Source organism: Anolis sagrei, chromosome 5 (assembly GCF_037176765.1).
Source record: "Anolis sagrei isolate rAnoSag1 chromosome 5, rAnoSag1.mat, whole genome shotgun sequence".
NCBI lineage: Eukaryota > Metazoa > Chordata > Lepidosauria > Squamata > Dactyloidae > Anolis > Anolis sagrei.
In genome coordinates, this window is record NC_090025.1 from 67,332,401 (window position 1) to 67,360,211 (window position 27,811).

The window sequence follows — 27,811 nt, forward strand, 5'->3', positions numbered from 1 at the left end:
ATGGGTTTACACAGGGATGTGTTTACACTGTCTGCACTGCCAGGTAATTGGGATAAGAAAATAATCTGGGATTACACAGAGATCTGTAGATCCAGCGGGGGGGGGGGGGGGGGGGGACATTTTCTTCCTACTGAGTCCCCCTTCTACTCTGCCATATAGAGATCTAGATCAGGCTTGGGCCAAATTGGCCCCTCCAAGTGTTTTGGACTTCAACTCCCTCCATTCCCAACAGCCTCAGTTTAAGGGGGAACACATGGCTCAAGAGCAGTAAGTGTGAAGTCGTTGTGGACAACAAGTTAAACATGAGCCAACAATGTGATGTGGTGGCAAAAAAGCCAATGGGATTTTGGCCTGCATCTGTAGGAGTCTAGTGTCTAGATCAGGGATCCTCAAACTTTTTAAACAGAGGGCCAGCTCACAGTCCCTCAAACTGTTGGAGGGCTGGATTATAATTTGAAAAAAGCATGAATGAATTCCTATGCACACTGCACATATTTGTAGTGCAAAAAACACTTAAAACAACGCAATAATTAAAATGAAGAACAATTTTAACAAATATAAACTGATTAGTATTTCAATGGGAAGTGTGGGCCTGATTTGGCTGATGACATAGGATTGTTGTTGTTGTGTGCTTTCAAGTCATTTAAGACTTAGGTTGACCCTGAGCGAGGGCTGGGTAAATGACCTTGGTGGGCCGTATCCAGCCCCCGGGCCTTAGTTTGAGGACTCCTGGTCTAGATCCAGTGAATTCATGCTACCCCTCTATTCTGCCTTGGTCAGACCCCATATTGTGTCTAATTCTGGGCACCACAATTGAAGGGAGATGTTGACAAGCTGGAATGTGTCTAGAAGAGGGCAACTAAAATGATAATGGTGTGGAGAACAAGCCCTATGAGGAGCGGCTTAAAGAGCTGGGCATGTTTAGCCTGAAGAAGAGAATGTTGAGAGGAGACAGGATAGCCATGTATAAATATGTGAGAGAAAAACAGGGAGGAGAAAGCAAGCTTGTTTTCTGCTGCCCTGGAGACTAGGACACGAAACAATGTTTTCAAACTACAAGAAAGAAGATTCCATCTGAACATGAGGAAGATCTTCCTGACTGTGAGAGCCATTCAGCAGTGGAACTCTCTGCCCTGGAGTGTGGTGGAGGCTTCTTCTTTGGAAGCTTTTAAACAGAGGCTGGATGGCCATCTGTTGGGGGTGCTTTGAATGCTATTTTCCTGCTTCTTGGCTGAGGGTTGGACTGGATGGCCCACTGAGGTCTCTTCCAACTCTAGGATTCTAAGCGGCTGAGGGGGGAAAGGAAAGGGCCTGAGGCTATTAGGAATGGTGGGAGTTGAAGTCCAAAACACCTGGAGGGAGGCCCCAAGTTGGCCCAAGCTTGCCAGTGCTAAGGGTGTTTGGTTGGTTTTGAGGCGAAACATTCCGCGTTTGTTTGGTTTTGAGGTGAAACATGCTGGCTCTTCTGAGAGAAAAGAGAGGCGCTGCTGCTGTTTCTGCTGCTGCGTCTTCTCCTGCCGCCGTTTGCCCAATTAATCTCCTGCGCCTGGCTCCGTTTTTGTTTGGCTTAGCAACCGCCTCCCGCCGCCCCTCGGAGGAGGCAAGAGGGCAGGCCCCGAAAGCAGGGCCGCCCTCGCCTTTCTTCCTTCCTTTCCACGGCTCCTCTCGCCTCGGGAGGGAAGCCCGAAGGCGCTCTTCCTGCGGGGACCATGAAGGTGGCGGTGCTGGACCTGGGCTCCGTCTTGGCCAAGCTCTTCAAGCCCTCCTCCTCTTCCTCCTCCAGCCCTCCTCCTCCTCCTCTGCCGCAAACCCTGGCTTCTTCGGCCAGCCGGGCGCCCCGCTTGCCCTCCCGAGAGCCCGCCGGGTGGGCCGCCCCTCCGGGAAAGCCACCGCCGCCGTTCCCGACGCTGCCCGACATCGGCGAGGAAGGCGCCCCCGAGGAGGAAGGCCCCGCGCCCAGGCAAGGCGGCGCCCGGAGGGGGGCAAAGCGCCTCAGGGTTGGAAAGCGCCTCAGGAGTGGCTTATAACAGGAAGCGTCTCAGTATCGAATTAGTATTTAGGAAACTTCTCACTTTATCCTTGGAAACGTCTCGCTACTGATTTATTATCCTAGGAAACGTCTCAGTATTGGCTTATAATCCTTAAAGACTCAGTATTATCTTAGGAAACTTCTCACTACTGGCTTATTATTTTAGGAAACTTCTCCCTATGGACATATCCTTGGAAACTTTTCACCACTGGATTATCATCCTAGGAAACATCTCAGTATTTGTTTATTTTAACAGGAAATGTTTCAGTATTGGTTTATTATCCTAGGAAACTTCTCATGATTGGCTTATTATCTTAGGAAACTTATCACTATTGACTTATCCTAGGAAACTTCTCACTACTGGCTTATCATCTTGGGAAATTTCTCACTACTGGCTTATTATTTTAGGAAACTTCTCCCTATGACGATATCCTAGAAACTTTTCACTACTGGATTATCATCCTAGGAAACGTCTCAGTATTGGTTTATTATCCTAGGAGACTTCTCATGATTGGCGTATTATCCTAGGAAACTTCTCATGATTGGCGTATTATCCTCGAAAACTTCTCACTACTGGCTCATTTTCTTAGGGAACTTCTCACTATTGATTTATCCTAGGAAACTTTTCACTACTGGTTTATTATCCTAAGGAATGTTTCAGTATTGGTTTCTTATCCTAGGAAACTCCTCGTGATTGCCTTATTATCTTAGGAAACCTCACAATTGACATATCCTAGGAAACATCTCTCTACTGTCTTATTATCTTAGGAAACTTCTCACTATTAGATTATCATCCTAGAAAATATCTCGGTATTGGTTTATTATAATAGGAAATGTTTCAGTTTTGGTTTATTATCCTAGGAAACTTCTCATGATTGCCTTGTTATCTTAGGAAACTTCTCACTATTGACATCCTAGGAAACATCTCTCTACTGACTTATTATCTTAGGAAACTTCTCACTATTGGCTTATTATCCTAGGAAATTTCTCACTACTGACTTATTATCCTAGGAAACATCTCAGTATTGGTTTACTATCCTAGGAAACTTCTCACTACTGGCTTATTATCCTAGGAAACTTCTCACTTTTGGCTTACCATTTTAGGAAATGTTTCAGTATTGGATTATTATCCTAAGAAGCTTTTGACTATTGGCTTAATCTAAGAGACTCAGTATTTCCTTATTATCCTAGGAAACTTCTCCCTATTGGCTTATTCTAAAAAGACTCAGTATTGACTTCTTATCATAGAAAACGTCTCAGTATGACCTTATCATCCGAGGACCCTTCCACACAGTCATATAACCCAGGATATCAAGGCAGAAAATCTCACAAGATCTGCTTTGAACTGGAGTTATCTGAGTCCACACTGCCATATATTCCAGTTCAAAGCAGATAATGTGGGGTTTTATTCAGCTGTGTAGAAGTGACCCTAGAAAACTTCTTACTATTGGCTTATCATAGAAAATGTTTATTGGCTTATTATCCTAGGAAACTTCTCGTTATTGGTTTATTATCTTGGAAATGTCTCACTATCGGTTTGTTATCTTAGGAAACCTCTCAGTATTGGTTTATTATCCTAGGAAACACTCCACTATTGGCTTATTATCTTAGGAAACATCTCAGTATTGGTTTATTATCCTAGAAAACCTCACAATTGGCTTATTATCCTATGAAACTTCTCATTATTGGCTTATTATCTTAGGAAACATCTCAGTGTTGGCATATCATCCTAGGAAATGTATCACTATTGGCATATTATCTTAGGAACTGTCTCAGTGTTGGCACACCATCTTAGAAAACTTCTGGGTTATATGGCTGTGTGGAAGGGCTCTGAGTGCACACTGTCATATAATCCAGTTCAATGTGGATTAATTTATCCTAGAAAACTTTTCCTCAGTTTTAGATTACGATCCTAGAAAATATTTTCTCATTTTTTAGCGAATACTCCTAGGGCCCTTCCACATAGCCATATAACCCAGAAGATAAAGGCACAATAATCCACAATATCTGCTTTGAACTGGATTATCTGAGTCCACACTGCCATATAATCCATTCAATTTGGATTTTATACACCTGTGTGGAAGGGGCCCTAGAACACTTCTCCTTGGTATTGTCTTATCATCCTAGAAAACTTATCATTATTGGCTTATTGTCCTAAAAAGCCTCTCACTAGAAAGCTTCTCACTATCATCCTAGAAAACTTCTCAGGACTCTTCTACACTGCCAGATTGTATGGCAGTGTGGACTCATATAATCTAAGTATTGTTAAAGGCTTTCATGGCCAGAATCACTGGGTTGTTAAAGGGTTTTTGGGCTATATGGCCATGTTCTAGAAGCATTCTCTCCTGACGTTTTGCTTGCATCTATGGCAGGCATCCTCAGAGGTTGTGAGGTCTGTTGGAAACTAGAAAAATTGGGTTTATATATCTGTGGAATGTCCAGGGTGGGAGAAAGAACTTTGTTGGAGGTAGGTGTGCATGTTTGAATTAGTCACCTTGATTAGCATTTGATGGCCTGACAGTTTTTAGGTGTGGCTCTGAATTATATGGCAGTATAGAAGGGGCCGCAGTATTGGTCTGTCATTCTAGAAAACTTCTCCTTAGTACAGGCTTATCATCAGTGTCTGATTTACTCTTGTGTTTGGGTGTGCTTCAGGGCTACCTTCTTCAGGGCCCAAGTGAGGGGTCTCATCACTTAGCTAGTACAGGGCCTCATTTGTCCTAAATCTGGCACTGATTATCTCGAAAACTTCTTTTGTCTTATCCTAGAAAACTCCTCCTTGGTATTAGCTTAACATATTAGGAAGTCACCTCATTCCCCCCCTCCCCCAAAAATGCAGGGTTAGGAGAGTTTTTCATCCCTTATTGAGAGGAAATAAAAGTGGTCCCAGGGTCTAAAACCCTAAAAGCCCTTTCACACAGCCCTATATCACAGAATATCAAGGCAGAAAATCCCACACTATCGGAGTGTGGACTCAAATAACCTAGATCAAGAGAGACATTGTGGGATTTTCTGCCTTGATATTCTGAGTTATATAACTGTGTGGAAGGTCTCTTGGTGTCTAGAGCAGTAGAAAATAAGCTTTCCCCATCCTCAGTGTCACATCCTTTCAGATATTTGACCATGGCTGCCATCCCCTCTTCTCAGCCTTCTCTTCTCCCAGCTTTCTAAGTCATTCCACATAGGACATGGTTTCCAAGCACTTGATTATTTTGTTTCCCCTTCTCTTGACACCTTACTCAGTTGTGATGCCCAGAACGTCTTGGAAGGTAAGCAGGATTTGGATGAGCTACCAGCAAAGAATACAGGTACTTTTTATTATATTTCAGAGGAAGGAGCCGGCAAAATCACCTCTAGGTATAAGTGGAGAGGTGACTGTGTGTATACCCTGCTACTTGTAATGATTAAACCACTAGTGTGTGTGATGGTTTACAAATTAGAAGAGGGCTGGTCTCATTTGCAAATGATCTTCTGAATGTTGACTTGTATCTATGTTTAAAAAGAGACAATTTAGCTTAGCATGTGGAATATAGGAATGGCTTGCCCCTCCCCCAGGTATAGAAGTATTTAATTTCTTTCTTATTTTTGTATTGTAATTTACCGCTTAAGATTGTAAGCACAAGCAAGGTCTTCTCCCTTATGATGAATGGATCTGGAGCAATTTTGTTGACCAGCTCACACAGGATGCAAGATTCTTAAGGATGCATATTTCTGGAGTAGACCTCCATGTAAAATTGACTTGCGAGTAAACATGCATAAAATAGGGGTGAAAAATCAACTTTTTTATGTCTCTCATAAAATTATTATTCTTTTTAATGTGTGAGACTGAATAATGCATTTAAATCTCCATATAGGGCACCTTTTAAGATGCCTTAAAACACAACATGCACTGGGTTGAGCAATTTATTTTATGCATATAAATATGTTTATGTGGGAGACAATTCAGAAGAGAAATTCAGTAGGTACAGCTTAGTGATTACTATTTTGGAAATCCTTTCAGTAATCTTTCAGTTATTGGCAAGAATGTACAATTAGTATAAAAAAGTTTTCTCTGCAGCTGTCTATTACATATCAACAGCATTTACATAAGTAGATCTTGATGGTCAAAAGTGCTGTTAATGTCTGAAGATGCATTTTTCATGAGTGGATATATTTGCAGTTTGAGTTTCCCCACATTTGTAAATGAAAACAAAGGACTATTATCTATTGGGACATAACTTTAGTTTTTAAAAGTGGCCTTGCTGCCATTTTATACACTGCATGCAAAAAAAGGCAGACCTTTCTAGGAATTACTTATAAGATCCTTCTTATAAGAGTATGTCTACGCACTTAGCTCTTGTGTTTGAATGCTGAGCCAGATATGTATGACTGTGACTTATAATTGTACCTTGCTTTATTAGCAGGGATACAGGTGTGCATTCATGCAGGGTTGTGCTGACAAGTGCTAGGAACAAAAAGTGGTCATTGCCTGTATATCCTGTTAGTGAGTTCCAGAAAGTTGTGTATCTGGTAATTGCTAGAAACAGGAAGTTAATCTGGATAATGCATTTGATCAGATCTAAAAAAGCAGTTCATTCTGTCATTGCCTCAGGTGCTACCAACTAATAATGGCAAAATAACTCTTCATAGAGTCCAGTCACATTTCAAATAGCATATGTATTTGCAGTCATGCTGGCCACATGACCTTGGAGGCATCTACAGACAACGCTGGCTCTTTGGCTTAGAAATGGAGATGAGCACTACCTCCCAGAGTCGGACATGACTTAGACTTGATGTCAATAGGAAACCTTTACCTTTTATGTATATAATTAATTTGCTGAGTCTGCAGTAGGGGCACCTCTAAGCATTTTAGTATCAACTCCAGGTAATTTCTGAGAAGTATGGCAGAGTTTTCAAGAAGTACTTTACTGAGGAGGTGAATTTACTCCAGATTTTAATCTGATTTCGAAGAGCTATCCAAAGTGCTGAACTTTATGTCTAAAATATTCTCGTGATCTTAAATAGCTCTCTAGAGGTTCAGACTGTAACTTGGAGTTGATTCATGAGGGTGTCTGAAAAATGTCTTCCCCACAGGTAGAGGGGTCGTACCATGCACAGCACAAGCAAGGATTGCTATCACAATTGCCACCCAACTCTCTTAAGAATGATTTATGCCCCTTCCAGACAGCTGAATAAAGTCTCACATTATCTGCTTTGAACTGGGTTATATGGCAGTGTGTACTCAGCTAATCCAGTTCAAAGCAGGTATTGTAGTATTTTCTGCCTTGATATTCTGGGTTATATGGCTGTGTGGAAGGCCCTAACACCTGTCCACTAAGTCTTATTTCATTCTTTTGGAAGAGCAGGGTTTAAAATATCATATCTGATTGATCATGCAAACAATTGTGAACATTTGAGTTCTAGCAACATAAACAAGAAGAAAGAGTTTCGGTTTGTGTTAGAGATCAAGAATTTTCCAACCCTTCATCAGACTTAAGTTCCGAGAATTTTTATGTGATACTGGGTCACAGGATGCTTTAATGTAGATATATTTATTTCATTTAAACCTTTTCTTTTTGTGTCAAAAGCGATTAAAAAATAACGTAGATGAATGCAGATAGTTTGGGAGATAATCTATGGGAATGAGAATTTACCATGCCTCCATATTAATTGTACTAGAAGTCCATGATTTGGGGCTGTCAAACAGACAGTGTGGCCAGCAGTAATAGCCTTGTTTGATAGAAGAGCCAGCCTATTAAGTGTGTATAAAAAGTTTAAATCCAATTTTGTCTGAAACTATAATGGTCCTCAGACTTATCTTTGTATTTTGTTATCAAGATATTTAAGTTGATAGGGATAGTCTTTCATTTGGAATTACACAAGCCACAAGATTATGGATGTTTGGGATGAACTAAGTAGTTGCTAAAGAGCTTCATTATGAGAGAATAGCAATTGGGAACAAAATTCCTCATGATATTTGTTTAGCTTATCCAGGCAGGTACAAGTCTGTTTAAAGTAAGACAGGAAGAAAGCAGGGTGTACTTTCTTGGCTTTTTTTTTTAAAAAGTGTGAGCTTCTCAACATCAAGTTGAAATACATTTTGCTGAATGTTTTTTTAGGTCTGAAAAAAAAAACCCTTGTGATATCTTATTTGTCATGCTTTACTCTTGCTATCCTCCCTATTTAAATTCCTTCATGTTTTTAAATAGCAATCCAACCTTTTTATTCATATTAAAAACTGTTAACTTATATTGTCCGCTTCTCAAAAAGAGAAAGATACATAAGAAGGAATAAGATATGCTTCTTGGAAGAAGAAAGCCTATACTTTCGCATTAGCATTTTTTTAATTAGACAATTCCACTTAAGCTTTTAGAAGAAAAAACCCTAATAAAATATTTATCATGGCAATCCTCCTTGTCCTGAGTTCCAATTCAAGTTTACCTCATCTCCAGAATATGCTATTTACTTCAGTTGTTAATCAGTGATGCGTTGATTGTGTCTCCTTATCTGGTTATGAAAACCTTCTCTTTATTAATTTTGTTTTTTTTTTAAAGTGACCAGGTAATAAGAAAATAATGTATATATGAAAAATAAAGTGTTAAACTTGTTTTGACGGACACAGTAGTGTCACTTTACTTAAAATGAGCCCCAGAAAATTATCTCTTCTTGTAAATTTGAAAGTGCTATTGCTTATAAAAGTGATACATCTGTGAAGGCATTCATATTAAGTTTCCAGTTTCCATCTCTTTGTGAAACGAGAGTCAATTTGAGATAGTCTTAACTTCAGTCTTAAATTGGCAAGGTTCCTTCCTTCCATTGAATTATTCAACATCCTCATTTGAATTTGATTTTTTTTCATACCAAACTATTATGTTCACTATGCCTGTCAGGTCTGCTATTGCCTGCAGAAATTTAACCTAAAACTTAAATTGCTGATGGTAGCATACTGGTGATTTCTTTGTATGTGACACACTAACTCTTTAATGCAAATCCAGGACAAAAGATACAAAATTTCAAGAAACCTTGCAGGAGGAAAAACTCCATCATGCCCTCCCCATTTTCTGCAAGGAAACTGAAAATGTGAAGGAAATGTCTATTCTCATGTCAAACCTAAACTTATTTTACTGCTTTATCAACATAAAATAATATATTAATAACTTTGAAAGCATTAAAATTGTTTATAGGGGCATACATATGAAATCTGAGCATAGGACAATCTTAGTTTTGTAGAAGTAAAATTGCAAATATAAAAACCTTGTTTCATGTTTAAAATATTGTTTATAAAATTATCTTTAGGCTATGTATGTAAAGTACGCATAAAATGTAAATAAATGCATTTAGACTTGGGTCCCATCTCCAAGAAATTGCATTATGTATATGCAACTATTCCAAAATCCCAACTACAGAACACTTTTGGCCCCAAGCATACTAAACCTTTATATTCTACCTAATACAAACTGCTGAATCATATGTTATTCAGCTACGTGTTTGCCAATTTTTCTCATCGAGAAGTTAAGAAAAACTGAAAACAAAAACTATAAATTTTGTGGTAAACTAAATAAAGTATTTTTGGACAGTTTGCTTCATCACACAAGAGAAAAAATACACTTAAAATCCAGTTTCTGCCTCCTGCAGAATTCTGAGGTTTGTGGTTTAGTGAGGCTGTTAAAGGCCTAAACTACAAACCCAAGAATTCTGCAGGAAACAGAAACCGGATGTAAAGTGGATTTTTTCTCTAGTGTGATGAGGCGATAATTCAGTCTTAACTGAAGAGCAATGTAGGATATTGTAAGTGAAAGTCACTTGCAAAGAAATGCTAGAAGAAACTTGGGAATACCTTATGTGATTTATATATCTCGATTTATAGATATAGGTAAAGCTATATATTACTCTGGTGATTTATTTGCTCTGTTCAGCAGAGACATTGTCTCCCATTGTAAATACTTGTTTTGGAGTTGGTAAGAAACGCAACAGCTCTGCCTCCTTGGTTTGGTTGCTAACCAGAATCCAGAAATGTCTCTTAGCTTAAATGCCAACCGTTATTTATGATTTCCACTGACATCTCTTTTCTCTAGACTTTTAACAAGAGAGGAGTAGGAAAGGAGGACATATATTCTCTGTCTTTTGGAGAAATCACAAAGAGGAGATTACTGCCTTCTTTAAACACTCAGAGTTAAGAAATAATACTCTTTCCCTTTCTTTTTCTTGCAGTTATATGAATTATATGCACTACAGATAATAAGGGGCATATGTACTGTATGGAGAAGAGATCAGTTCTTTTCACTCTGCTTGAAAGATTGTGGAAGTAAACATCTTTCTTTTTCTTCCTTCATAACATTCTGCTAATGTACTTTGTGATCTGGCTTAAAGTGGCACAGACATTGCAACTCAGATCCCCTCTCCAGGTTGACCCCGCAGTTCCAACCCTTGGGCTTCTGTCACTAATCTTGTCAATTTCATCCTCAAAATCCTTCCCTGGATTGGGTACCTGGGCCTTAAGGCGATCCTTAGGTGAAGCAGTGGATGTATTGATCTTTGGGTTCACTGTGATAAGCATGACCAGGCTCCCTATCAAAACTTAACAGGAACAGTCAGACACATTTTTAAATGAACAAACAAGTAGAGAGTTAGTGGATAATACATTAACAGCTGAACTATTTAATCATTCACAACTCCCCAAAACCCTATTCAATTTTTTTCACAATGACTGGTGTTGTACCATTTTAAAGTTTCTGTACCATCTTTCCCCTATTTCCCTTCTGGCAGAGACAAGCCTCAGTTTTACATTTTTTCTCTCTCTCCCCATAGCTGAGGTTGGCTGGCTTCAGCCAGAATTGCCTATTGTACATAATTTTCCTTTACAACTCATTTGTCAAAAATAATTCATATTGCTGCTGTAATTTTACCAACTCTTGTACTTTTTTTCTTAGCTGCCCGGTATTCTCTAATTCCTTTTCTTTGTCTCTGATCCCGGTAAATGTCTCTGTTGTTGTTTATTTGTTCAGTCGCTTCCAACTCTTTGTGACCTCATGGACCAGTCCACACCAGAGCTCCCTGTCAGCCATCACCACCCCCAGCTCCTTCAAGGTTAAGCTAATCATGTTAAGGATATAATCCATACATCTTGTACTTGGTTGGCCCTTTTTCCTTTCATTTTCCCCAGCATCATCATCTTCTACCAGCTTTCCTGTCTTTTCATTATGTAGCCAAAATACTTCATCTTTGCTTCTAATACCCTTCCCTCCAATGAGCAGTCGGGCTTTATTTCCTGAAATATGGACTGGTTTGATTTTCTCACGGTTCAAGGCACTCTCAGAATTTTTCCTCTAGCAGCACAGTCCAAAAGCATCTATCTTCCTTCACTCAGCCTTCTTTATGGTCCAGCTCTCAAATCCACAGGTTACTACAGGGAATACCATTGCTTTAACTATGCAGATCTCTGTTGTCAGTGTGATGTTTCTACTCTTAACCATTTTATCGAGATTGGTCATTGCTTTCCTCCCAAGAAGTAAACATCTTCTGATTTCCTGGCTGCAGTATGTGTCTGCAGTAATCTTCGCTCCTAGAAGTACAAAGTATCTCATTGCCTCCACGTTTTCTCCCTCTATTAATTTGCCACTTATCAGTCAGTCTGGTTGCCATAATCTTGTTTTTCTTTATGTTTAACTGCAACCCAGCGTTTGCACTTTCTTCTTTCACCTTTATTAGAAGGCTCCTCAGCTCATCCTCACTTTCAGCCGTCAAAGTGGTATCATCTGCATATCTAAGGTTGTTAACGTTTCTTCCAGCAAATTTTAACTCCAGCCTTGGATTCGTCAAGCCCCACATGTTGCATGATATGTTCTGCATACAAATTGAATAGGTAGGACAAGAGTAAACAGCCCTGCCATACTCCTTTCCCAAACTTGAACCAGTCTGTTGTTATATGGTCTGTTCTTACTGTTGCTACTTGGTCACTTTAAAGATTCCTCAGGAGATAGGCAAGGTGACTTAGTATCCCCATACACCAAGAACATGCCACAATTTATTATGTGGGGGGACAAAATCTCTCCCTAGATTTTTATCAGTGTAGAAGGGTCCTGAGGTGTAAACTTATCAGTACAGTGGTTTGGAAGCAAGGCTGTAGATCGCCCATCTTTGGGATACAGAATTATATACAGTGGGCCCTTAGTATCTGCTGGTGTTTGGTTCCAGGGCCTCTCATAGATACCCAAATCCCATTATATAAAATGGCTTAGTAATTAGTCTTGCTTGTATAAATTCAAGGTTGTTTTTTTGGATTTAAAAAAAAATGTTTTCAATCATAGATGGTTCAACCATGGGATACAGAGAGCCAGTTGTAGTCCCTGAAGGATAGACTACACATGATAAATGTATTTTGCCTTGTGAAGCACTGGCATGCCTCTTTTTCAAGTTCATGAATGGTTTCTGAGCTATGATTTCTCCACTCTGATTAGAACTTGACCCCAGAGGCTTGAAAAAAGAAGAGCTTTGATAAAAATTGTATAATATACAGCAAAACCTCTATTGGACAGTAGCAGTGAGATTGAAATTGTATTCTTTCTGTTATTAATGATTGCAGGGATGGAAGTGGCAGATAGATATACTTGTGCTTTGTAAGGGCATCTTAAATTCACTTAAGAAAACTCAGCAAAACCTCTTATTATATCTGCTTTATAGTTATCCAGTATTGAAGACTAATATCTTAAAACGATCTGCTGTAATTTTTTCTCAGGCTATGAAGATGGTTTTCCCCTATACTAGCTATTTAGTTTGCAATCAAAATAATAGTTAATTAAGTTAAAGCTTTATTGTCTTGTTTACTTCATAAACACTGCTGCAACCTGATAATGAAAGTCTGCCTTCCTCCAGCCTTCCTCCATAATTCTCTCAGAACTAAAGGTGCTTAAAAAGAAAACCCAAAATACCCTCCCATTCTAAACAGAGGAGATGGAAGAAAAAGGGAGCTGGATGTGTATAAACAAAACTTTCTTTTAAAACGTTCTTTCACAAAAAGCTGATTTTACCCTAGCTGTGGGTGCCTGCCTATAACAGGTAAGGTGGCTGGCAGCTATTGAGCCTGTGTGAACAGCAAAAGAGAGAGAGAGAAGGGTGCAGAACAGATTTGACTGTCAAAATGGAAATAATAAAGACTGTAAAAGTAACAGTAATCTCTGGATGCATTTTGAAAGCCACTTTTAGATGGTTCTAAGGAGATTCAAAATGTATTTACTTATGCAAAATTGATTCTGTGTGGTTGTTCCATGGAATTTAACTTTTTAAAAAAATGCTAAAACGTGTTGAACTTTTTAAAAAATGCTGAATCTTTAAAACAATCCTTTTATGTTGTTTCTTCCTTTGGTACCATTTTTTGGATAAAGCAGCGGTTCTCAAAGTGTGCTCCAGGGGGCCCTTGGGGGTCCACAAAGCATACTGAGGAGCTCTGTGATTCCTTCCTGCTCCCCCTCCAAGCTTTCCCTATTTCCTGCTCCCCCCCCCCCGTCTCCCTCTCCCCAAAAGCCTTTCTCCATTGGCTCCCTCACCTGCTTCCAAAACCCCCGTACAGTGTGCATAGGAATTTGTTCATGTTTTTTTTAATTAGTTCACACAAACCTCCATCCGTTAAAAAGTTTGCCCATGCCTGATTATATTTAATGTGTGTGATATAGTAATATATTACATTATATATAATATAATATAAAATTTATAAACATATCTTGGGGCTCCATGAGAAACGTTTGCTTCAAATGGGGCTCCGCTGCTGAACAAGTTTGAGAAACCTTGGATTAAAGAAATAATGCCTAGGAACACATCAACCTTACTGAGGTACATTTGATGGAAAAGAAATGATAATAGCACCAAGCAGCCAGAATTTGCAAAGAGAGAGAGAGATGATAAACAAGGTCCAGAAGTTCCCATGGTATTACATAATCAGTAACATAATGAAGAGATTCTTGATACCTAGAGCTTGCGCCTTGTTATAAGTCTGTATTCTTATCCATCCTTAGAGGCACATGGACCATTTCCAAGATTTTTATTCAACCTTTTATCCCTACTGTTTCAGGGATACTTGATCCTATTGCAGCAAATGCTTCCTATCTGATCCCAAAGAAATAAAACACCTCTACCAAGCGACTAATTAGTCCTCTTTTTGTGACAGTTAATTAAGCTGATGGCATTTTTCTTGAGTTTTATCAATTATTTATAAACAACATGTATGTCAATAATTCTTCCATGGGCACATTAGTTTTCTTACAAACATATGCCATGGTCAGAACTGAATTATAGCTAATCACAATATTTTGGAAATAAGACTATTTGTTTTAAAGATTATTCAAAAGTTTATGTCCATCGTTTCTTACCGCATTTGCAGTTACAGTTAGTGATACTGAGGCCCCTTCTACACTGCTATATTCAATCTGGATTATCAGTTTTGAACTGGATTATATGGCAGTGTAGACTCATATAATCCAGTTTCAAGATGATAATGTAGATTATCTGATTTGATTATCTGGATTATATGGCAGTGCAGAAGGGGCCTGAGAGTGTGAGGCTCACGCAAGATCACCCAGTAGATTTGGATGGCTGAACAGACCTTGATCTTCAGAGTTGTCTATCATGCTAGCTCTTGTTTACAGCACACACACACACACACACACAATATATATATATATATAGTTTAGCAGATTGAAGTGAAATTCTGGTTGTTTAGAAAAGCAACTGAATAAAAGAACTGAAGATGTATTTCCTTTGATTTCAAGGAGTACAAATCACAGAACAACAATTTTGAGCTGGCTCACACTGAAAGTTGCACAGTTGAAGCAGGCCTTCATCCTTGTGGTTATGTATTTCATCTACCAAACCCCATTACCTAGGACAAAACAAATACACTTGTTTGTTTAATTTGCAAACATATTTATGACTCAGGCCCCTTCCACACAGCTGAATTAAATCCTACATTATCCCACATATACCAAGGACATTGAGATAATCCGGGGAGGCCCTGCTCTCAGTCCCACCTTCTTTGCAGGCATGACTGGTGGGAACAAGGGACAGGGCCTTCTTTGTGGTAGCCCCTTGGCTACCACAAATGAAATTAGATTTGCCCCCTCCCTCCTGGCCTTTCGTAAAAAACTTAAAACCTGACTGTGGAATCAAGCATTTCAGCAGTAGATGTAGCAACTAGGAAGAGATTATTTTTAAGAGACCGACTATGGACTGACCTGGATCATGAGTTTGAAATGACAGACTGTCTTAAATTGAATGTACATAAGTGTTTTAATTGCTGTTTTAATTGTGATATTTTACTTGTATATTGCTGGCATCTAATGGTTGCCTTTCGTAAGCCATCCTGAGTCACCCTCCGGGGGGAGAAGGACAGGATATAAAGACTCGAAATAAATAACTAACTAAATAAATATCTGCTTTGAATTGGAATATATGGCGGTGTGGACTCAGATAATACAGTTCAAAGCAAATATTGTAGGATTTTCTGTCTTGATATCCTGGATTATATGGCTGTGTGAAGGACCCTCTCTTTCAAATAAATAAATGGGATATTTTGTTAAAATTTCCATTAAAAGAGTATTAATAGGATTGTTTTATTAGATTCTTTTATTAGACCAAACAAGGAGGGAGAATAAAATGGTTATAGCCTTTGTAGCCATTGTGAGGAAACTTTTTAACCATCTAAGTTTAATTTCAGAACTGGAAAAAGCATTCCTTGCCTAAGAAAGCCCTGTGAAATTCATAGGGTCCCATAAGTTGGTCGGCAGCTTGAAGGCACATATACGCATGATAAACAAACAGTGACACATAGTGGTAATAGTGTGCTATCTCACTAGAACAACTTAAAACACATTTTCTTATGGGTTCCTTACATGATAATGACCAGGTTTTCATGTATATGTATTAAACCAGTTAGATATAACATTATTGTACATACTAATCCTTTTCCTTCTTCTATTTTGAGTTGTGATTAACACCAGATATCTTTTTGAAGAAACGGAAGATTGATTTATTAAATCTAGGGTTTCACCAGGGGCGGCTCAACCCATTACGCAAAGTAAGCATTTGCAGTGTAGTTGATTTTGCCCAGGGGCGCTCTTGAGGCGCTCTTGGGGGAAAATAGACCTTGACATATGTGAGTTGTAGTTACTGGGATGTATAGTTCACCTACAATCAAAGAGCATTCTGAACTCCACCAATGATGGAATTGAACCAAATATGGCACACAGAACTCCCACGACTAACAGAAAATATATATCAGTGGTTGGGGGGGGGGGGCAAAATACTGTTTGCTTACCATTGAAAATTACCTAGGGCCGCCTCTGGGTTTCACACACACATACAGAACAAAAATAGTACGTTTTATGCTGGTAATGAAAGAAGAATGTACTCCTTTGAAGGATAGTACTAACAAGCGAACAGTCCAGAATCTATTTTAAAAAATGTTCGGATAGTACAGCAAATATTTCCCAGCTTGGCACTGTCTTTCCTGTGAGGCAAATGATAATGCTGACAAAGGTGTCCCATGTCAGATGGATTTTTGCTGAGGATCCAGACTAAATGTTCAAAAGAGCAGTCATGTGAGGTAAAATAATATGATATTATAATTATATATTTATATTACATGTAATATTACAAATAATATTACAATATAATGGTATAGTACAATATAATAATATTTAATATTGATATTGTACTATGCTAATAATATAATATATTGTATGTATATGCATCTTGTAAGCTGCTCTGAGTCCCCTTCAGGGTGAGAAGGGCAGCATATAAATGTCATAAACAAACAAACAAACAAACAAATAAAATTGGTGGAAGATCCCTTTTACTATGAATCCTTATGATGAAATAATCCAAAATAAATGAAGAAATTTTGCCAGAAGATTAAATTCTCAGGTTAGATGGCAATCAACAAGCCATTGAGGTACAGCAGCGGACAACTGTGACCCCTTCTACACTGCCATATAATCCAGATTATCAGAGCAGAACATCCACATTATCTTTGAACTGGAGTATATGAGTCTACACTGCCATATAATCCAGTTCAAAGCAGATAATCTATATTTTATATGATAGTGTCGAAGGGACCTATGAGTAACTCTGCGGCTAATGACACAACTGGACTCGAGCTGAAAGGATATTTAGCTGTTGATGTACTCAGAAGTGAAACAGAAATCCAAAGACGCATAATACATGTTATAGGAACGTGGAAGGTGAGAAATATGAATAAAGGGAAACTAGAAATAATGAAGCAAGAAATGTAACATACAAACATTGCAGAAACTAGGAGGGAACAAGGTAAAGCAGATAAGAATGGGTCATATTGAGTTTTACTCAAGTAGTGAAAATCTATGATAGAATTAGATAGTGTTGTGAGTAAGAAGTGTAGCAAAAGCAGTCTAGAGATGCAATGCAAAGAGTGCATCTACACTGTAGTATTCATGAAGTTTGATGCCACTTGAACTGCATTTCTGAGTGGACAGATGTCTACAATGACCTCTGTATTTTGTGGAGCTGATTTTGTATGGGATTTGGATATACCGAGATTTGCTGCAACACATTTTATGGTTTAACTTTGATTTTTCTGCTGTTTTAAAAATGTGCCATATCACCTTTAATGCATGTTGCAGCACACATTGGTGGCGTGAGTTTTGTGGTTGCTGTGGCTTCAAGTGTAGATTTCATCTGGCTGAATCATATTAATAAGACTTGAAGGTGGTTGGTTTTCTCTTGACATTAAGTCTAGCTGTCTCCAACTCTTGGGGGTGGGAATCATCTCTATTTCTAAGCTGAAGAGCCGACATTGTCCATAGACACCTCCTAGGTCATGTGACTGCCATGACTGCATGGAGTGCCGTTACCTTCCTGCCGAAGTGGCACCTATTGATCTACTCACATTTTGCATGTTTTCTAAGTGCTAGGTTGGCAGAAGCCGGGGCTAACAGCGGGAGCTCACCCCACTCCCCGGATGTGAACCACTGACCTTTAGGTCAGCAAGTTCAGCAGCTCAGTGGTTTAAGCTGCTGTGCCACCAGGGGCTCCAAGACTTCAGGGAAAATTCATGAATATAACCATAATCCAAGTTTATGCAAGTTTGGAAGAAGAGTGTGTGATGGATTTCAGGAGGAAATTGATTATTTATCAAATCAGGACTTGTTAATCTTAGGTGATTGGACTATAAAAATAGGAATCAAAGCAGAATCAAAGATTGTAGGAAAAACTGGCCAAGGATCAAGAAATAAAGTAAGAGGGTGACTGATTGAATTTTGCAAGACCATGGCTGAATGAGGATTCAAGCCTTGGTCTTCAGAGTCATGGTCCAAAGCTCAGAACACTACACCATGCTGATTCCCAAGTGGATTGTTTATTTACGACTTTTTTATCCCACCCATTTCAACCTGAAGGCGCCTCAGGGTGGCGTACAGATCGGCAATGATTAGATGCCATATAGAAATACATATATCAATAAAGACAATTAAAACACACCATGAATACATATAAAATCCATAAAAAACTATAAAACTATACAAATCAGTAAAAAACCAAAGTCTACCAAACCAAATTCCTCATACGTTCACATAGTCTTAGCCGTTCCATGTTTGTATTACGATTTTGTGTTAACTGGTTACGCTGCAGCTCCAAACACTTGCTCAAAGAGCCAGGTTTTTACTTGTTTTTGAAAGGTCAGGAGGGAGGGGGCTGATCTAATACTCCTAGGAAGGGAGTCCCACAGCTGAGGGGCCACCACTGAGAAGGCCCTGTCCCTCGTCCCCGCCAAGCACGTCTGTGAGGCAGGCGGGATCGAGAGCAGGGCCTCCTCAGACGATCTCAAATTCCTAGAAGGTGGGATTTTATATAGCTGTGTGGAAGGGGCCTGTGATGGTATGGTTACAGACAAAATCAAAGCAGACTCAGCATTGTTACTAGTAGTGATTACTATTTTCATACTGAGATAGCATGTGGAATAATGTTGCACATTTTAAAATGACATGAGCAGCTTGTTGGTCTTATTGTTCTGATTCCTCTACATAGTGCCTTCAAAATAAAGAGATGTGCAGAAATTACATATAATGCTGAGTCTGTTTTGATTTTGTCTGCAACCATACCATCACAAGCCCCTTCCACACAGCTATATAAAATCCCAAATTATCTGCTTTGAACTGAGTTTTATGGCAGTGTGGACTCCGATACCCCAAAGCAGATATTATGGGATTTTCTGCCTTGATAATCTGTTATATGGCTATGTGGAAGGGCCCTTAGTTGAAGGAAAGTAACACAAAAGAAATGTAATAATAGATTCTGCTCAGCTGCCGAAGCTTGGCTCTCTGGTGATATTTTTAATGCAGCGTTTGTGAAGTGTTGCTTTCCACAGAGATCTGTTTATATCTGGCTTTTGAATAAGATCAGGAACAGAACATGAAGCAGGAGCAGCACTGGAACAGCCTCTGGGGAAACCCCAGTACTGCATCCATCCATCCTTTCCTTCTCCTCCCCCTCCTCCCATTTTCCTCTCTCACTCAGTCATTTTCACAGGCACGCATGCTTTGAGACACAGGCACACATGCATGCACATGATACTCTCCTGGAGTGAGATGAAAGAGAATGCGTAAGCGTGAATGTGAGAAAAAAGAGGGAGGGAGGGAACCGGGCTTGTGAGGAAGGAGGGGCAAGCCTTCTCAGGCCGTGCTTTTCATGCGCTTCAGTAGTGGGGTGCGGTACCCCTGTCATCTGCCTGTATCTTCCCATCCTCAACAGAGAGAGAAAGATCCAGAGCTGATCATCTTGGGGTAAGTCAGAAATGACAGTGAGACTAAGATGCCAGCATGCCTGGCAATTCAAATTGGGTCTGCATTGAGAGTGTGTGTGAGAATAGGTGGGTGTAGTGTCAGTGGATAGGTGTATTGTCAGCGTTCAGTAACCCACCTATGCGTACATAGAACATAAATCTCAGCCTTAAGGTACAGTGTCCTTATGCATTATGCTTGTGGGAGTGGGATATTAGGGGGGAAGATTATCTGTGGATAATAATGTGGCATCTACCAAGGCTGAGGTTGTGACTGGATGGATGATGGGTGGTGGTGGTGATTATGATCTTCATGACCTCCCAAAACTGGGACTCAAGGCAGCTATGCAAATTATATTGCATTCTGGTAAAAATCCAGCGTTTGTGTGGATAGGCTTTGTTATTGTTACCGACACACTATCTTTTCCCCACAACTATCACTTAAGCTGGTTATGGAAATATTCTACTTACTTATAAAAATCCTGCTTCTCTCTGTGTGTAGAAGTGCAAATATAGAATGTGAGAAAGACGCAAAAATATGTTAAAATGCAATTTTTCTTATGCAAGGCAAAAATTGTTTGTTTCAAGTGCATTTAGTACTTTCAAAAGGCTTTTGAATCTAATGTACCATGTCACATATGGAAACATCTTTTAATAGGGTGAGTCATCGCAGTAGACAGATATTAATTTTGAAATTCTGTATGATTTAAATAAGTGTCCTGAAAGTGGTTGCCTATCCACATGGGAGATGCTGTATTTCTTTTTCTGTACTTGAGAGCTGTGAGGATTCCATAGAACCATTACAAAGAAAGATGTGTTATGGCAAGGATTAAAATTATAATTTCAAGTGTTATTATTCTTCAGGAGTATGCATCTTTTATAAGGAAACATCAGTGGCACTTTTCATTCAATGCCAGCTGGAAGGACCTATTAATCAGTAACTATGTTATGGGTAAATGAATAAGCAAAGTTGTACTTTACGGAACAAAAACAGCTTAGATTTTTATCTCATGGTTAGCACAAGGAAGTATAATTTTGTCAGTATAATTTACTTGATACATTTCACAATATTATGTTTAAGAAAACAGCCATTTTCTTTTAAGTATTATAAAAGGTAAACGTCATTAAGTCATTAAGTCTAGTTGTGTCTGACTCTGGGAGGGTGGTGCTCATCCCCATTTCAAAGCCAAAGAGCCAGCGTTGTCCATAGACACCCTCAAGGTCATGTGGCCGGCATGACTGCATGGAGCGCCGGAGCAGTACCTATTGATCTACTCACATTTCCATGTTTTTGAACTGATAGGTTGACTCACACTTCTCCCCCTCATCCAAACCTGTGACCTTTCAGTCAACAAGTTCAGCAGCTCAGTGGTTTAACCCACTGCACCACCGGGGTAGAAGACATAGAAGTAGAAGACATAGGACAGTGGTTCTCACCTTTGTAAAGCTGCAATCTCTTAATACAGTTCTTCATGTTGTGGTGACCCCCAACCATAAAATTATTTTCATTGTTACTTCATAACTGTAAATTTGCTACTGTTATGAATTGTAGTGTAAATATCTGATATGCAGGATGTATTTCATTCACTGGACCAAATTTGTCACAAATACCCAACACCCAAATTTGAATACTGGTGGGGTTGGGGCGGGATTGATTTTGTCAATTGGGAGTTGTAGTTGCTGGGATTTATAGTTAAACTACATTCAAAGAGCATTTTGAACTCCACCAACGATGGAATTGAACCAAACTCGGCACACAGAACTCCCAAGACCAACAGAAAATACTGGAAGGGTTTGGTGGGCATTGACCTTGAGTTTCAGAGTTGCAGTTCACCTACATCCAGAGAGCACTGTGGACTCAAAAGAATGATGGATCTGGACCAAACTTGGTATAAATACTCAATATGCCCAAATGTGAACATTGGTGAAGTTTGGGGAAAATAGGCCCTGACATTTGGGAGTTTTAGTTGCTGGGATTTATAATTCACCTACAATCAAAAAGCATTCTGAACCCCACCAATGATAGAATTGGGCAAAACTTCCCACACAGAACCCCCATGACCAACAGAAAATACTGTGTTTTCCTATGGTCTTTGGTGACCCCTCTGACACCAGCTCATGACCCCCCCAGGGGTCCTGAACCCCAGGTTTAGAAATGCTGACATAGGAGATGTATAGGATAAAACTGTAAATATATGACAAATAAGTACTAGAGTGAAAAATGTGTGTGGTGATGTAAAACACAGGAAACTAGCCCACTAGATGGCATTGGATTCCAACTTGTGTCGATGCTAATCACCTTGGTTAATGTACAGGCATGATGGGAATTATGGCTGAGCAATATCTGGGGGTTTAGACTTTCCCACCTTTGATAACTGGGCTTCCCCTGTTTCAGTTACTTAAAATTACAAGTGCATTGTAGAGGGGAGGAGAATGGTTTAAATATTTATTTCATTTCCAGTCTTTTTTCATGATTTTTGAAAAATGATTAATGACTGGGTGCACAGAGGTTGAAAAGTAAAAATGTTTCTTCCCTTGAAAAACATAATGTAAATATGATAAAATGAATAGGGTTTAATACTTCTCTTTCGCTGCATACAAATAATCTATAGCAGCCAGTGTTTTACTGAAAATGTTGCCAGATAGGCTAATGTTTAAATTAGGCCCTCAATTACATGTGTTAGTACATATAAATATGAAAACAGTCTCAAGTTATTACTGTGGTAGAAAGTCGCACATACACATGATAGGTAGAACAGATTTGTGTGTGTTTAAGCAGAACACAGAAGGCAGGTTTCCTTGCAGATTTAAGCAGAACATACAGCCACCTGTTGCTATCAGATTCCACAAAACCCTTACATGTTTCTTTCACTTTGTTCTCTGACTGCAGTACAACAAATTTGACATTGGGAAAATGGGTGCTTTTATGCTTATTGGTTGACATTTGGAGAATATGGGGGGGTGGGAATGAGAAAAACTGGGATTATTTTCCAAGTGACTTCAAAATTCTTTGCAGAATTTACATATCTATGTGGTGGAGAGAAACATTGGAGTGGCATATAAGATAAAGGAACTAATTGCATCTGTTTTCTTTCTCCTCCCCTTTCTTCTTCCTACAGAAAAGGTTTGGCTAAAGGCCCCTCAGAGCGTTGCTCGCAAGAGAACAATGAAGATAGCCTTCCAGCACCGTTTACCAAAAGTGTGCAGGATGCCATTGACAACTATACTTTGTATGTATTAACTGTTAAAATCACATTTATTGAACAATGAGATAATTATGGGTTAAAAGAGTAAATAGAAAAGTTCTAATTTTTTTAAGTTGATTTTGAAGAGGAGGCATTTCTGAAGCAAATGTGTCCCCTTCAGCCTGTATACAGCTTGTTCACCTGGCGCCTGTATACAGTTTGTTCAGTTTCCTTCTGCATAGTCCACTCACATTGACTTTTCCTTCCTTCTTTCCTTCCATCCATCCATCCTCAGGCAGCAGCAGTAGTGTTTCCCAGGGCTCTTCCACACAGTCATATAATCCAGAATATCAAGATAGAAAATCCCACAATATCTGCTTTGAACTGGGTTATCTGAGTCCATACTGCATCTGGTCCAGTTCAAAGCAGAAAACATGGGATGTTATTCAGCTGTGTGGAAGGGGGCTCAATTTGGCAATATGGAAGAAGCAGAAAAGTCAGGCTAACTTTTTAGTTTTTGTTTAAATCTCCCAACTAACTAGGCTCGCTAGGGCAGCTCATCTTCTCCCAGTGGCCCCTTCCACACAGCTGAATAAAATCCCTTGTTTTCTGCTTTTAACTGGAATATATGGCAGCATGGACTCAGATAATCCAGTTTAAAGTAGATATCGTGGGACTTTCTGCCTACTCTTCAGGTTTAATCAGAACATACCCACCAATTACTAATTGTGTGTGTGAATGAGAGAGAAAGCGAAGCTGGGAGGGAGATAGGCTTTACTTGGTACATTACAGGAAAGGGGGAAAAAAGCTTTTTTCATTTTTTGCTGGCCTTTCCCCCAAGCTTTGACATAACTGATGCTATTCAGGCAGTATACATCAGTTTCCTGTGTTACCAGTATCCGCTAATTTTAGCTAGCTGTTATTGCACCTCTTCAGATATATAGGGCTTATGCAACAAAAATATGTTTTCCTTTGGCATGGCAGAGGACTGTAATTCAGTTATCCAGCATGAAAAACCATCTTTATTTGGTTTTATGTACACAGTGCTTCTGTCTCATCACTTTTGTCCAGTGGGCAAACAACACCTACAGACTTGAACAATTCTTGGTCAGGAATCCGGAGTTGTACCACTGGCCCATCTACAGAAAGAAGCTCTGTTTACTCCTGGAGAGATGATGTAAGTCACTGTTTTTTAAATTGGTGTTGTGTGTCTTCTCTTCAGGGATCTAAAAAGTCTTAATCTAAAATATTGATGCTTTTGCTTATACTGTGTTTTTAACTTGTCCTATATTTTTTATTATTAGTATTACAATAATTGTCAAATAACGTCAATAGCTTTTGAACTTGCATGCATCAGAATCTACAGTTTTCCACCTATGTGGTGTTTCCAAGTTATCTATTTAGAGTGATGTGCTGGGTTAGATGTAAGAATCCCTGCTTGCTATATTATGGTTTAGTAAACTGGGAATGAAGATTGGATTAATGCACTGTCCCCTTACATGATAGCTTAAACTAGAGATGGCTCTTATGGTTGTACTGAGAACTCTATTTTAATGTCAGTTTACTATCCATCTGAAACAAAAGAGATTAGTAAACTAATATGAAACTAGAATTCCCTGTTTGGGATGTAATAGGTAGCCCTGTAGTCACTGTATTATGGAAGAAATTTCATTAATGATCAGTCAATAAATACAGCTGTATTTATTTATTTCAGTTTCATTACTTTTCACTCAGTCTCTTTTTCTCGTTCTTTTCCTTCTGAATCTATTTCAGTCGCCCTAGGGCTGAGAGCGGCGGTTAACAAATGCAGCAAATAAATAAATTTTACAGAACATAGTCTCAGTATTCCAGCTGCAGCCTTCTTATAAGCTAATACTATTTGTAGTGTGGCTTTATGTACCTGAAAATTGTATTTAAATAAAATTCCATTCCTGATACTGAATAGTTTTGTGAGCTTTATCTCCTGTGACTAAAATATTTTGCTGCTTTTTGCTGGCAAGTCTCCTTTGACTTATGGCAATGCTATGAATGAAAGATCTCTAAGAGCGCTCATCATCAAATCAGATCTGTCAACCTTAGGTCTGCAGTTTCCTTGATTGAATAAATCCACTAGTAGTCATTCTTCACATAAATCCACTTGTAGTCACCCTTTCCCTATTTCCTTCCTTCTTTCTTTTTTCCAAGCTTTGTTGTCTTTTCTGATTTGCCACATTGTTGTTTAAAGTATTACAGTTTCAACATAGTCATCCTGGGTCTCTAGTGAAAGTTCAGACTTGATTTGCTCTAGGATCCATTTACTTCTTATTTGAAAGTCTATGGTAGCCATGGTATAGTTGATCAGAGGACTTGGTTTTCTCCCTAATAACTTTGATTTTCTTTCTAATAGCTTTTCTCCACTGTCCTGCTCTCACAACTGTACATAGAATGCTAAAATACGATGGCATAGACAATCCTAACTTTAGTATTCAGTGATGTATCTTCACATTTGAGAATGTGTAAAGGGGCTGGGCTTTAGCACAGCAGGTTAAAAACCACCAGCAGCAGTAAATCTCATCAATCCAAGGTTGACAGTTCAAAGAATGGGTCAGGGTGAGCTCCTGGTCTTTAGCCAGCTTCTGCCCACCTAGCGGTTCCAAGGCAAAAATGTGAGTAGATAAATGGGTATTTCTTAAAAGTGGGGGAGGTATTTTGATGCAGGCAATCAGACCAAAAAAGGAGGAAGTTTATGAATCTTTGGCAGGGAGATGGAGTGACATCACCCCCATGTAGCTGAACCGAGTACAAGCCTCCAAGATACCAAGGATGGGGAAAAGCATATATATACCTCCTTCTATGTACAATTGTCTGCCTTGTCTGACTAAAACAGCATTGAATGTTTGCCATATATGTATGTTCTGTAATCCACCCTGAGTCCCCTTAGGGGTGAGAAGGGTGGAATATAAATACTGTTAATAAATAAATGTTGTTTAGTTCCTTGATAGCTGCACTTCTAAGGCCTCTTCTACACTGTCATATAAAATCCAGAGTAGCTGATTTGATCTGGATTATATGGCGGTGTAGACTCATATAATCCATTACAAAGCAGACAATGTGGATTGTCTGCTTTGATAATCTGGATTATATGGTAGTGTAGAAGGGGCCTAAATCATAATCATCTTCTGATTTCTGATTGATTAATAATGACTAAGAAAAAATATTGAAAATCTTTAACTATTTTTTTTATATTTTTACTCTCCAATTTAAATTCTATTCAACTTCAGGATGTGAAGAAGTATTGTTTGAAAGCCTTTATTTTAATGCCCTTAGGAATTTGATAAAGCAAATACCCAAAGAGTTCATCAGTTGTTTTGCAATGTGGATGAAATGCTGTTTGAAGGGAAAGTGAGCTCAGAAACAGAGAATCTAAAGGCAGAATGCAAAGACTGGACCAACAGATCACTTCACTTAAGGTAAGAATACCTTTATTTTATCTGCGGTATTCTATGTTACTGTTGCTACTGTTGTTGCAGCTGCTGTTGCAGCTACTGCTACTACTACTATTACCTTCACATTCACAGGGATTAAGGGCACAGGACTTTTGGGAAAGTGACGCACCTTGAGAAAAAAATCTCTGTAAGGCATTGGCCATAGAGTCGCACAGGAGTGGCTAGACATTTCTAGAGATAACATTTTATTATTTAATATTCAAATCCACAAAAGTCAGACCTGCAAATGTAAAGGGCTGATGTTCTAATTTTCTTTACCTATTTCCATTCATAATGAGTTTAACTCACGTTTGGGATAACAGCTCGACCAGAAAGCTTCTTAGGAATAGTGTCAGCACTGTGTTATGATAATCAACATTGCCAACCATCAAAAATTTTGGTCACATACTTGTGTGGTTCAAACTTTTAGCACCTTTGGTTCAACTGTAATAATTGCATATTTTCATTTTCCTCTATCTTTAGCACATTTGTTATTTTTTCCAGGATCTTGGGAAAGCAGCTTCTTTTCCCCAAAGATGAGGGCTTCCAGCATTATCAGAGCAGAAATCCCAACTCTCTGTACTCCAGATCCTTACCCAGCCTGAGTGAAATCAGCAGTATGAAAGAGTATGTTGCCATTTTAAAGTAGAATTATCCCATCAACCTGTTGCTTTTTTTTTTAAAGAAAACACCACATTTTTTCTTTGGTTTAATGTGTTTCAGGGAAGAACAGAACATAAAATATCAAAGATAAAACCAGTAGACTTCTTTAGTTCTAATATAAGTATATAAGTATATAAATATTTTATTGTTGCTATTGTCAAATATTTAGATGTTAAAGACACTTGGTAATCCACTGGAAATTACCTTAAGAATCTGTTCATCCTAATTTGTCGTCTGCGCCAAACATTTTTGTTTCATATTTGCTTTCTTGTGTCCATTGGAAAATTCTACATGATTTGCTTTCTCTCCTAGAGTTCATAACTTATCATAAGGATATTGTAACAGCTTGCTTCTCCTGTAAAATATTTGTATACATTTTATTTTGAAGCGTTTTTTTTTCTTTTGTGTTGAAATTACTCTCTTTAGGTTATGCATCTCAGGATCTAAACTGGTTCCTGCAACTTTTCCAGTGCACAAGGCCTTCAGCTCTGAATTACCGGGGATTTGTTCATCTGAGGCATCTACTTATTCATTTTTGGAAGAAGAAATATATGACGCAGAAGGGAAAATTGAAGAGTATCTTGCCTTTGACAACAAGGAACTGTAAATGTTCAATATCTAATGGATTGAATTAATAGTGATTGTGATAGTATTAGAAAGGATGACGGCCTCCACCTAAGGGTTGCTCACT

General features: G+C 38.9%; 1 protein-coding gene across 2 annotated transcripts in view; it reads left to right on the forward strand.

The window, feature by feature from the left end:
- Positions 1-1,588: 1,588 nt before the first annotated feature.
- The window catches only part of FAM149A (family with sequence similarity 149 member A), a 38,247-nt gene continuing 12,024 nt past the window's right edge, over positions 1,589-27,811 (forward strand). Inside the window, exons 1-6 of one of the 2 annotated variants that reach the window (XM_060778602.2) lie at positions 1,589-1,960; positions 22,928-23,038; positions 24,038-24,170; positions 26,300-26,442; positions 26,962-27,084; positions 27,547-27,723. In XM_060778602.2, the coding sequence (XP_060634585.2) occupies positions 1,710-1,960; positions 22,928-23,038; positions 24,038-24,170; positions 26,300-26,442; positions 26,962-27,084; positions 27,547-27,723 (938 nt within the window). In that variant the 5' untranslated portion in view covers positions 1,589-1,709. Of the gene's footprint in view, positions 1,961-19,444; positions 19,813-22,927; positions 23,039-24,037; positions 24,171-26,299; positions 26,443-26,961; positions 27,085-27,546; positions 27,724-27,811 lie in introns of those variants that run through there. The other variant, XM_060778603.2, reaches the window with a different exon arrangement.